At 40.6% G+C, this 13,191-nt stretch overlaps 1 protein-coding gene across 13 annotated transcripts in view; it reads right to left on the bottom strand.

Annotated features, from left to right (window-relative positions):
• The window catches only part of Tp63 (tumor protein p63), a 205,537-nt gene that overhangs the window by 69,001 nt on the left and 123,345 nt on the right, over positions 1-13,191 (bottom strand). For 12 of the 13 annotated variants that reach the window (XM_021185009.1, XM_021185010.2, XM_021185013.2 and 9 more), the window contains one exon: positions 3,035-3,289. The exons of the other annotated variant lie outside the window; for it this stretch is intronic. In XM_021185009.1, coding sequence (XP_021040668.1) covers positions 3,035-3,289 — 255 coding nt within the window. The remainder of the gene's footprint in view (positions 1-3,034; positions 3,290-13,191) is intronic. 13 annotated transcript variants of the gene reach the window in all.

Genomic DNA, 13,191 nt, shown 5'->3' with positions numbered 1-13,191 from the left:
GGCAGAGGCAGGCAGATTTCTGAGTTCGAGGCCAGCCTGGTCTACAAAGTGAGTTCCAGGACAGCCAGGGCTACACAGAGAAACCCTGTCTTGAAATAAACAAACAAAAAAAAAGAATATATAAATAATAAGATGCAAAAAATACTGTCTTCAAAGTTGATTGCTACAGGTACCTGGATAAAGACTCCAGTGACCTAGATTTTGAAGAAATGACAGTAGCCTTGAAATGAGGCTACTTAAGAATAAATAAATGAAGAAATATAATAAAACTATAACTAGTTGAGATATACTAGAGTGATCCTCATTCTATAGAGATTGTAGACAACTAACTGCACAGCCAACCAAGAGATGTCAAATTGCCTGACAATCTCCACTTCTCCATGATAAGGCAGTGTGCTTGATGAAAACTCTGTCTGCTCTAAAGCTTTCTGTCCTGATTATTAGTACTGCCACCTCACCTCTGACAACAGTCACTGTCACCATCTTCATCCTCACCAAAGCTCCCAATGATGAAACTCCAGATGAGTGATGTGACTTGGCTAAGGATACACTGACAATCATACTACCACCTAAACTTTCTAGCTCTTATCCAGAACTTTGAAACCTAAATGCCCATATTCCTTCCACTCCCAATCTTGGGCTTCTGATATTGCCGTAGCATCAAGGATATTTTATTAGCATATGTGTTCATATAATTTTCTTCCTGCCTAAACTATACTTTAAGCAGTGAACTCCAGTGCTTTTTTGTGAGATAATTTGTTTCTTGAAGAGAAGGTTCTTCATGGTTGATGGCTTGGTGTTGGGTTGAAAGTACAAGTGGGATTTTAGCCATTGGAGAAGACATATTGAGGGAAAGAGAGGAGAAGACTGGTCTATTCTTCCAAGCATCAAGCTTCATTTTCATACTTCCTACATGACTTAAGAAGGGAATCAGTACTTCTTTGATAGTCTCTATATGTCCTTTATCTCCTTAGACAAGTGGACCCAGGACTTCGGAATCAATCAACTAATGTGTGATCCTGAGACTCGTGAGTACCAACCACCACTTCCTACCCTAGGCTCACATGTCTTTGTAGAAGAGGCTGCTGGCATGGTGGGCAGCAGAAGATCACCGAGAAACTCTGTGCATTTGGAAATCTACTCAACTGCTTCATCCACCTTCAGGATTGTAAATACCAATGGGATGAATGATTTTGACAGAATTGACAAGCAAGACGTGGAGGGACGTTTACATTTTAAGCTGGTACTTGCATTCATAGTTGAAATATGAGCTATAACAGAGTTCCTTCTCAAATCACAAAGAGAGAACACTGTAGTAAATTTAAATTTTAGACAGTCTAGGGACTTTCTGATTGGAAATCCAGAAAGAGCAACAGCACACTCCAGTGAGCAGGTAGAAACTAGAAACACCCTAGTCCCACCCACATCAGGAAGAGGATCATTTGTGTTAATCTGCATGTTCTCTAGCTTTTCTCACAGCAGGCAAGTGATACAAAATCATGCTATCTGCTAGTAAAATGAGAGAGATGAAAGGAAGGACAAGATACAAGATGATGCCAGAATGTGCATAAATGCATGCTATCCATAAACTCCATGGATAGATACTCTGTCGGGTGAAGCTGACAGTCAACTTGACACCATCTATAACAGCTATTCTCACTATTCCTAATGCCTCAACCCTTTAATATAGTAGCTCAGGTTGTAATGACCCAACAACCATAAAATTACTTTTGTTGCTACTTCACAACTGTAATTTGCTACTGTTGTGAATTATAATGTAAATATCTGATATGCAACACTGGTGAAAGAGTCATTTGACCCCCAAAGAGGTCAAAACCCACACATCGAGGACCACTGCTCTAGAAGGTAGAAGGAGATACTTTCTTGAGAGTAGGACTTGCTGAAGTAGCAAAGAACTAGCCACGCTCTAAAAACAAATTTTCAATAAAATAATGGTATTTAGAAGGATTTCCATAAACAGTAAATGATCTGATAAATATACACGGCACTATGGTTGGCATCCTCTGGATAAAACAGTTAAAAGCAGCTCTTAGGTTTCTTCCATTATATGTGACTGTTATTCATGTTATTCTGTAGTATAATGTAAACTGAGAAGATAAATATTCTATTTTTTCCTAGGGCTTCATATACATGCCTAGTCTTTAACTGCATCCTGGACTTTCGGGTAGCCTTTTCCTTTAACTCTGGGTCTCCCAGAGTTGCTCAGAGTGGCCTCAGGCTCCCTGTGTAGCTTGGAAATGGAGTTGAACTGCAACTCTCCATCTTGAGCTTCATGAGTAGCTGTGATTACAGCCTGTGCCCTGCTCCTGGTCCCTGGCTCTTTCATTTTTTTTTTTTTTAACTGAGGTACAGGGACAGATGCATAAGCATTAGAAAAGCTATAGCCAGGACACATGGTAAGTTGGTTTCTTCAACATTTAAAACCAGAGCCCCTTTGCACTAACTCAGGGTCCTGAAAAGTCATAGTGCTTCGTGATGAGGGTTGGGGGAAGCATTTCAAAATAATATATATAACATGCATATACATATTATATATCATATATATATCCACAAAATATGATCTATGCCATAAACTCTACATGCATAAATGTACTGTTCTTAGGAAATGATGTTTATCACCTTAAATTATTTCATTTTATTTTGTTACTCTCTTTTTAACCCATTTTCATCTTTCACAGCACACCCTGGAACCTGTCTATATTCTCAGACAGTGATACTTCTGATTGTCCCAACACTTTGTATTTTCCTGAAACTGCATACATAGCACCTCTCAAGAGTGTGCAGCAGTCAGGAACAATGAGGCTGAATAGCACTAGGTACTGGTCAAAACCAATACATTTATTTGTCAGACTAGGAAAGACTTTTGCATTGAATATCATCTATTCTGGATAACTGTTCAATGTTCAGAGATGATTTCTTTCCTCATTGGATAAGTAATATTTGAACACGGAAGAGGGACAAATCCTGGGACACGGTGAAAACCATCCTGGGGCTCGGAGCAAGACTCTCTTACCGTCCAGGTGGCTGACTTGGCAGTGCTTGACTGCTGGAAGGACACATCGAAGCTGTGTGGGCCCGGGTAATCTGTGTTGGAGGGAATGGCAGGGGATGGAGAGAGGGCATCAAAGGTGGAGCTGGGCTGTGCATAGGGCGAGGGTGCCGTCACGCTGTTCTGTGCGTGGTCTGTGTTGTAGGGGCTGGTGGACGAGGAGCCGTTCTGAATCTGCTGGTCCATGCTGTTCAGGAGCCCCAGGTTCGTGTACTGTGGCTGTAAAGACATCCAGACACCCCAACATTAGTCATGCAAGCCACAGTTCATTGCTCAATAAAATTGGCATTATTTGGTGTGCTTTGTAAAAATTTGGGCCTGATGTCCCAAACACGTCATGTCCCAAGTAAAGCCACCCATCTGTGGTAGAAGGCAACACCCAGTGCAACTGTGTGATTGCTGGAAAATAGAGTACATACTCAAAACAGGTACAATGTGCTCAGGGCATGATACTGCTGAGAAATTACTTTAAATACTCTCTGTATTACTTCTTGAAGGAGGAGGAGGAGGAGGTGGAGGAAGAGGAGGGGGAGGAAGAGGAAGGAGGAGAAAAGAAGAGGGGGAGGAGGAAGAGGAAGAAGAAAAAAAGAAGGGGAGGAAGAAGAGGAAGAGGAGGAAAAAGAGGGAGAGGAAGAAGAGGAGGAAGGGAAGGAGAAGGAAGAGGAGGAAGAAGAGAAGGAGGAATAGGAAGTAGTAGCAGTATTAGTACAAGTAGAAGAAGAAGAGGAGGAGAAGGAGGAGGAGAAAGAGGAGGAGGAGGAGGAGGAAGAGGAAGGAGAAGGAGGAGGAAGAGGAAGGAGAAGGAGGAGGAGCAGCAGGAGTAGGAGTAGCAGGAGCAGCAGGAGCAGCAGGAGCAGCAGGAGCAGCAGGAGCAGCAGGAGCAGTAGGAGTAGCAGGAGCAGCAGGAGCAGCAGCAGCAGCAGCAGCAGCAGCAGCAGCAGCAGCCACCACCTCACTCTAGCTCTCATGTTGCTACAGTATTCATAAGCAAAGAGAGCAACTGATAGATTTATGAGAGTTGAATATCAAATGGTTGCACACATAAGGCAAAATTTCTTTGTAGCATTACATCTAAATTTATGTGACAGTTGATCATTCTGGGGACAAGCTTGAAATGACTAGGGTGAAATGGGGAGCATGGTTAGGGAGATGCCACCACGGACTTTCTTTTCTGAGATGATATTTTGTATGCTTCTCAGATTAGATTCAAACTCGCTTATGCCATCCTCTTGCCTTTTTCTCCTGAGGAGCTAGGGCTCATAGGCCTGAACCACCACGGTCAGCTTTACCACATGCATTACAAGGTAACCCACAATACTAGCATGCTATCCAGCTCTAATTTTGAAGAATCTGTGCTCTACATCTGTTAGCTAGAGATAAAATTCTGTGGTGGAGCTGTGCGTGGTGGAACATGCTTTTAATCCCAGCATTTGGTAGGTGGAGGCAGACAGATCCTATGAGTTCCAGGCCAGCCTGGTCTATAGAGCTAGTGCCAGGATAGCCAGGACTACGCAGAGAAATCCTGTCTCAAAAAACCTAAATAAATAAATAAATAAATAAATACTGTGGTGGACATAATTCAGAAATACTTGATAGTTCATGTAGCTCCCAAGCACAGAGTTGGTTTGCACTAGATGATTATGAAATTCATCAAAATCTGCCTATTTACCTGAAAAACAACTTTCTCATAATCAGAGAAGGAAAAATAATTTACCCCTCAGATGGACTAGAACTTCTGAAACTGCCTAAGTCCTCTGACAGTGACTGTCAGTTGTCCCTTAATCAGAATCACATTGAGCCTGTTTCCAGAGGGCTCACCAGCCTTTGGTTCTGTTTCTCTTGATGGCAATGTTTTTGAGCCATGGCAGCCTTGTTTTCTCTTCCAGCTAGTGAAGGGGAACAGAATCATTCCTGTTGGTGAGTTTTTTTAAAAGGAGGTAAAGAGGCTAGTTTTTCAATAGAAATATAATCCCGAGAGACTTAGGCTATGGAAAGTAATGAAGCATAAAAATAATTTAAAAAAGAAAAAGTAAAGAAAAAAAGGAAGGAAGTAAAGGAAGAAGGAGAGAGAGAGAGAGAGAGAGAGAGAGTGAAGGCTTGAATTTTGCTTTTCAGTTTAAACTTTGAGTTTAATAGCATGATTCTGTCCATCTTAACTCTGTCTCAGGAGAAGATAAACGGACTCAGTCATTCCATTCAGTCCAGAGAGCATCTGCTGCAATGCGCACAGCCGCACACCCAGCCCATTCCATTCAGACACTCACATTCCACTGCTGAATGCTACCTCCCATTTGCTCTGTAAATAACTATTAATCTATTTACACTTATCCCCATGTTGACAAGTGCAGCTGTTTGTCTCATCTTCTCTCCCCTCTGACTTTTACAGTGCCTACCCCTCTCCTACCTACCCTTCATCCTCGACCTCCCTTCCAGACGGGTGTGGCTAAACTATAGGTAGACAACGTGAGCAGCAGGGAAAAAAAAAAGAAAAAAAAAGAGACAGGTACAAATGTGTCTACATTCTGCTAAACTAAAGCTCTTAGGTAGCAAGCTGGGGGCCACAGCTTGGGAAGGGGATTGAAGAAACCTTATTTGTGTTTCCTTAAGGGTCAGTATACAAAGTACTCTTGAAAGTCCTGTAGAAATCAGATAATGCTGGCAAGGGCACGTGCTTCCCTACATCAGGACAATTAGGGAGGCAGTGGTCCCTGACAAAAAGGACAAAGGAGCCAGCAGAACACTTTCTCGGAGGCAGTAAAAGACTGCTGGCCCACCCCTCCCTTCCCCTCCAGCTACAGAGTAGAAACATCAACTAATTGTGGGCTTGGGTAAGAACAAAGAGACACCGGCCCTTTGAATTTCCCCCTCCACCCCAATACATATAAAGAGAAAAGTTGGGGGCCGAGTTTTAAAAGCCAGTAAGCAAACACATCAGTTCTCCAAGGACTGAAGAAAAAGTAAAATTCCATTTACAGAGGCATCTCAAAGGCAGGCCCTGCCCTTGCTGCAAGGCTGAACACACTTGACACCAAAGAAGAAACTGTCTTCCAAAAGTCACTGAGAGCACAGTGATTGCTGACTGACCTGCTTCTGATGTCATGTTCTTAAGTTCTATGCAGCTCAGTAAAATCCTAGACCAGAAACAGCATGGTTTGTTCCTATGAATTCCTCGATCTATATTAAGATCAAACTAGAGTCTTCAGTATTGTATACATTCTATTTGTTATCCAGCAATAAAAAGTGGAAAATTGAAATAATTTACATTCTTCCCAAATTATGCTTTAAAAAAATTAAATACACGTAGTATATTCAATTGTCTCAGTTTTTAAAAATTATAACTTCAACACTCCCAATTGTGGTCTTAGATGACAACAAAAACACATCTTTGATTTTTTCTAATGTCTATAAAGAGAAATGAACAAACATGGGATCATGGTAAAAAAACATATATGTATACGTCCTTCTTGGACACATCTCTTAGTTTGTTGGAAATCAGTAAGTAAATCAGAAATCAGTAAAGAAAAAGTCACAGGAAATAGTTCTATAGAAGTTACTTTTGAAATACCCACTATCTAAGAACTCTCACTTGTTTCTTTCTTTGATTGGAGGAGTTTCTGTGTACATTGACTGACCAAGGACCACCCAACAGTTCTCAGAATTGCAAGGGTTCTCCAGACAGGACTGGAAAATAAATTCTAGTGCATAGTGCAAGATGAAACCTTAGGGCCTCTTCATCCACTGTTAAGCATTTGTAATACCTGATCTTAGAAAGTCAAGAGATACCCAGGGGCATTTGAAGATGTTCCTTGTAGCCCTCAAATGGAGTGTCTTAAGTTAACTGTGTTTAATCCTAGCATAAACCATCTTTCTTTGAAACTGGTAGGTGATAGAAGAATCATTTTCCAGCAAAGTGAAGCTGGTGGAGAAGAGGAAACAATACTGCCCCCTTCTTTCTTCTCAGTCATCCCATGAGCAGACAGAGAAGAAATGACTTATGCTGGAATGCTAACTGATTGTTGATGCTGACAAGGAAGAGTGTCAGAGACTATGAGGTGACATTTGTGCATTGGACACAAACACTGCCCTGGGAAGAAGTTCACTGGGCATTTGTGTTTCCTATGTAACAAAGAATGCCATGGTATTTGAAATGAAATATAGAGGAGAGTCTCTCTTTCTAATGACAAAATTACTTGATCTCAGAATTCCCTAACATACTGTGCACACAAAAAGAAAGAAGGAAGGTCAATGTCTATAAGCCTGTCCTGTCACATCTGAGAGAAGAGGAAGCCTTTTTTATTTTCCAGAAAATTTGAACATGAAAATTGGCACAATTTGTCTGCTACCTGATGTACTCCTCATCTAGTAAGTGAGTTGATTTCCTCTGACTTTAGCCAGTAGGCTTCTTTTCCATAGAAGTTACTTGTAAATAGAATACTCCTTAACTGGACCCAAAGTATCACCGGTGCTTTCCCCTGAAGCATATTCATATTCATCACAAATGAGCTGATCTTCACACTGCAAGGATGTGCTCCCAAAAATAGGCTACCCTCTGAGATGTTACAGAACAACCTTAGAATGTTGGGGGACACAGATATGGTTGTTACAGAACTAGGAATCCTCACGGCTGAAAAATCTGTTGGCTTTGATCATGGGCAAAGAACTGGTACTCACAACATAAAAGGAAGAGAAGTTTTTCTTTCTCTTCCTTCCATGTAAGGTCTGCATCTACAGCTGTCAATAGACTCTGATCTCCATCCTACTAAACTTCATTGCGGATGTCCAGGACTAAGAGAGCATCAGACTAGAGTTTTATTTCTCTTATCTGTTACAATATCTTAAGAATACAACCCCTGGAACCTCATTTTATTTTCCTTTCTTCAGTGACCATTTTAGATTTTGAACATGTTATAGACCTGAATTCCCTCCACATAAGCTGGGTTGTGATGAGCAAAGTCTGTCTTAAACACCTCAATGTATAGTCACTAGAAGCTCAAAATATATCACCTTCTTATAAAAATTAACACCAATAAAGTATCAAAACAAGTCATTTGAACATGGCCTTGCAAATGGGGCTTAAGTTGAGTGTGGAAAAAAAAATCAAATGACATATCTTGTCCCCATATTTACCTGTGAAAGGCAAATATCCCAGTCTCTCTTCCTTAGATATTGCCGTCTATGCTACATACTTTGAGATCTTGTGGAAAAAAATAAACAACGTATTTCCTTTGGAAAAAAATATTTTTGGCTCTTGAATGACTGTTGGGTAAGGGGATTAGACCTCTTCAGTGCTTCTCATATTTCTGTTTGGATTTTCGAGTGTAACGAAACTCTGAGTCCTGGCGGCAGGGGCTTAAGTCTTGACATTACCAGCTATGTGCTCTTCCCCTGGGTGAGGAAGGTGAGCAAATTTGACCCCAGCTTCCTATGGGCTAAGAATCTGCATGAGACCATAAAGACAATGGAAAGGTACCACCAATTCTCCCACACTCTGTAAGGCCCCCTGAGACACTATTTTTAAATGAGGCTATGATCCTATTTTCAAAACAGGTGCATGGAGTCATCATTTTTGTCTCTGTTAAGATTTGCCTGGTCAAACCCTATATAAATAAATATTAAAAGAAAAATCTGTCTCAGTGGCATAGTTCCCTCAGCGGATATAATCTTTTGCCTCAGACTTCAACGAGGGGCCTTTGTGAGCCTTCTACAGCTGTCTTGGGAAAAGAAAACAGTTTCTTCACTGCCTTGGCTTCATAAAACCTTCATTCCATTCCTCACTCATTAGCACATGGCACTCCATTTTGATCCAATAATATTAGCAGGATAGTGCTTTTCAACAAATACAGCCTAAGGGAGGAATGCTTGCCATTTTTCAACCTTCTGCTACCTGTCCCACTTCAGAAAATGATGGTTTGCTTTATGCTAGAATTGAACATAATTAACTGAAAGCTTTCTGTTTCAGATCAAGAAGATATTTATAGTAGGATGTTGAGTTAGATCACCATCTTTCTACCTTAAACACAGAGGTCCTGGCATCTTTTCTGAAAACCATATTTTATTAAGAAAATGGTATTTTGCCTTTTTGGTTGCTATACAATCATAAAAAAATGAGTCACTGAAAATAAAACATACCCATTCATATAATGAACAAAATGAAAGAATAAAGTATTTAAGTGAAAACAAACCTAAAGTACCAACTAGAATATTTTATCATAAAGTTTCAAGAATCATGGGGGGCCAAAATTCTATGATATATGAGAGATGTCCTTAAAAACTCCATGATCAGGTCAGACAAACAGATTAAGTTTGGGTGTCAAAGGGACAAACATATCAACAAAAACTACCCAGAGAGTTTTCAGAGGTAGAAAAGGTGGAGCACATTGAAGAGAAAACTTAACCAAAATTTAGCTAAAGAGAAATATCTGAAGTTCAGTTAAGAGAGGGAAATTTTAACTCCAGGGCTTTAGAAAGTATGCATCCTGGTAATTAGGACAGAGATGTACAAATCACGAGGAATCTCAAGTCTGACACCATTATACACTAAGAAAATGAAGGCTTGATGCACAGTAGAAATATAGACTTTTAATTAGTTTCATAATTCTTAACACATATTAGAGAAGGATACTCAGAGCTTCAATGTGTTGAACCTTTCAGCTACTCAGTAAAGTTCAGGTAGAAGTATGTTTATGGCTGGTTTTGTTTTGTTTTGTTTTGTTTTGTTTTTCTGTTTTGCTCTGTAAAGGCATCATAAGTCCAGAGTAAGCATATATTTTGCTAGCTCTATTTATGTATGTGGTAATGTTGGGGAAAGGCAGTGCACACTAATGAAGACCTTCCGTAAGAGTACGGCCATCTACATGGAAAATACAATCCAGTGGCTGCAGAACTCATCAACCATTCTCAGTGCATCTGCTTCATCTACATCCAATGACATGACATAAAACAGTAGGGCGATTACATTGCAGTAGATGTATAGCTCATGGTGACATGACTTGGAAGACACTGATTTCAATAAATAATGATGACTGCCCATAGTAAACACTAAAATGGGATATGTGTTTAGCATTCATATGCAAACCTCTCTGCGGAAAGATATTAGCTATTATTGATGTTAACACTCCATCTTGGGCTTTATAATATTCAAGGACTTTGCATTCTTGGTCTTCATGTGTCCTCATAGATATTCACATTTTATATTTATTTTAAAAATGAAGGAACTAGAGCTTGTGGGTTAAAATAATTTGCTCAATGCTACACTAAGAGTCACAGTGTGATGATAGTGAAGTGAATCATCTCATTGGCCTTCTTTCTGTGTGCCTGGGAATGTCTGCCTGGAATAGTCATCTTAAATTTACATTTAAGGAACGTGATCTTTTCATATAGCTAAAGGCTTCCACCCTTCCCAGTAAGCCATTTCCTGTTCTCAGGATTCCTCCACTTAATCCATAATTACAGAAAGAGTAGCTCTTTGGAACTTCCTTTTTGTGCTTCCATGGGAAAAACTGTGTAAATCTCTTCATGGCACTCTTAAACTCTGAATGGTGAGTCCCATGAGAAGATCAATATTCTCTTAAGAAATTATCTTTAGGGGGCTGGAGAGATGGCTCAGCGGTTAAGAGCACTGACTACTCTTCCGAAGGTCCTGAGTTCAAATCCCAGCAACCACATGGTGTCTCACAACCATCTGTAATGAGATCGGATGCCCTCGTCTGGAGTGTCTGAAGACAGCTACAGTGTACTTACATATAATAAATAAAAATTAAAATAAAAAAGAAATTATCTTTAAACTGACCAGAGAGGTAGTCACTATAGCTTCCCTTTAGCAAATGACCCTCCCTTCAACTTTTCAGAAGTGAACTCTTGCTTCAGTATTTAACTTTCTGCTTCCATGTCCTCTGCACACACCCTGTCTCACTGCCCAGACAGATGAGCCCACCTTGGACTCCCATTTTCACATCCCTTCCTCTTGGTACTACATAATTATCATTGCAACTGCAGTCAGTAAATATTATAAACTTTGGTCTGCTCCACCAGACAATAAATTCATGGGAGACCATATGTATTGTAGTCAGGGACAGATCTCTATTACTTGAAGAAATGTCTGTGGCACAGTAGATGTCAGGAATCTGTTCTTTCAAAAACAAGTACAGGATCCTTCAACTTTAAGTCACATTCAGAAAATCTCTTCCTTATTCTAAGGTAACTAAGCTATCCTGGCTTACCCTGAAGCAGCTCTGCATTCACACTGCATTCATCTCTGTGCCCATCTGTCAGCTGAGAATATAGGGCATCTCCTATAATCTCTCTGACCTTTGCTTTGTGATTTTTACGCTCTCTGTAGATGGGAATTGTTGTTTGAGCTTCAGCATTGGTGGGAACTCACAGCAGAAGAGCCAGAATTGTCACTCACGCACAGTGAGTAATAGCTGGTGGCTCACACCTAACCAAGGAGCTTAATAAGGAGCCTCTACTTCCTGAAAATGAACACATACTCACATTTCTGCCAAGGTAGAGATTTTTTTTTTTTTTTCACCTGATGGTCTAGACTTTCTTTTCAATGCATGTAGGTCAGCCATAAGATTCTCCATTTTGATGGTCTTGTTTTTATTATTTACTTCCTACTAAAGACAATTATGGGCAAATATAGGTTCCTTTGGAAAGAAACTACTTGAATAAAAGCTTACAGATGCCTTTAGTTTCTAATAGTTAGGCCACTGACTTAGCCTAGCCCGTCTGACTTGTATGATTTTCTGCCTAGATAGTCAGAAAATTTTAGAATTTTTCACTCTGTTTCAGAACAGTGACAGGATCAACGAATTACAAATGTTTGTTTGGAGGAGCCAAGATTTGGCTTATCAAACTTATAATCTGTTTCTTGGAAATGATCTCAGTGCATGACCTTCTTCCAGGCTATCTACCTGCCACATGCCCAGAGGCCTACCCAGCAATCTTTAGTTGCAAGGTAGACACTGGAGCACTAAGCAAGTATACTCCTGAGTCTTGCCACTTGCAAATGAAGAGCACAGGGCCACCCATTCTCATTCTATTTTTGCTTCCTTGTCTTCGAGGTTCAGCTCCAGGGATCAAATGTGGGGTCTGCTGCTGGTCTCTGCGCTAGCCCTCTAATTTACTTTTGCTTGTCAGCTGCCTGGCTGGCTGATTGCTACATATTTCATTTCATCTGAGGTAAACGTTTCGATGCCTTACTATACTTTGTAATTAGACAGTGTGACGTAGCTGGCGTTGGGGGTCCTCCTCTAACCTGTCACTGCTCCCTGCAAAACAAAACTGACGTTAGCAGCTCTGGCGAAGGCCTGCCTCACTCTGGAGGTCACTTAGCTCCTTGTCTCCCTTTATTGACCTCAGTCAAAAGGTGGCCCTTTGTCATCCAGCTCAACCATGGGCGTCTTGGAGGGAAAAGGCTTAGATGACATGATTAAGCAAAATGACTTAAGATTTCTGAGCATAGAAGCTAATCAGAGGAAGGTGTTTGCCAGTCACCAAGCTCATTCACCCACATTAAACTCTCCACATCTCTGGTGATTAGCCTTAGACACACAGGGGACAGACTGAATCAAGAAACCAGTATAGGAGCAAGTAAACACTTTAACTGCAATACAAGATAGAAATCTAATCTCTCTCTCCCTTTTAACCACACGCATTCTCTGCCCTCATAGGCAATCAATTATATGAAAGTAGCATTTACTCTGCCCTGTTTACCTGTTAAGAGTACAACCCATTCTTAAACCCGGGGACGGATCCATCTTTCAAAAACCTTTCTTGCCGCTTGAAATTTTAACAGAAGTGAGTAAAACTCCCGATACTGCAGGAAACCCAAAATTCAATCAAACAACCAAATATCCTGCCAGACATCAGGAAAAACCAGGTGTTTCTGTTACCTACAGAATATACCAAGGACAAACCTTGCATATTTATAGTATTTTGCCTGCCATTTAAAATTTTTTTTTTTTTTTTTTTTTTTGGTTTTTTGAGACAGGGTTTCTCTGTGTAGCCCTGGCTACCCTTGAACTCACTTTGTAGGCCAGGCAGGCCTAGAATTCAGAAATCTGCCTGCCTCTGCCTCCCGAGTGCTGGGATTAAAGGAGCGCACCACCACGCCCGGC

The sequence above is a fragment of the Mus caroli genome, chromosome 16, assembly GCF_900094665.2.
Source record: "Mus caroli chromosome 16, CAROLI_EIJ_v1.1, whole genome shotgun sequence".
In the NCBI taxonomy this organism is placed as follows: Eukaryota; Metazoa; Chordata; class Mammalia; order Rodentia; family Muridae; genus Mus; species Mus caroli.
Note: the sequence above shows the minus strand (reverse complement) of the source record. Positions and strands in the feature narration are given on the sequence as shown.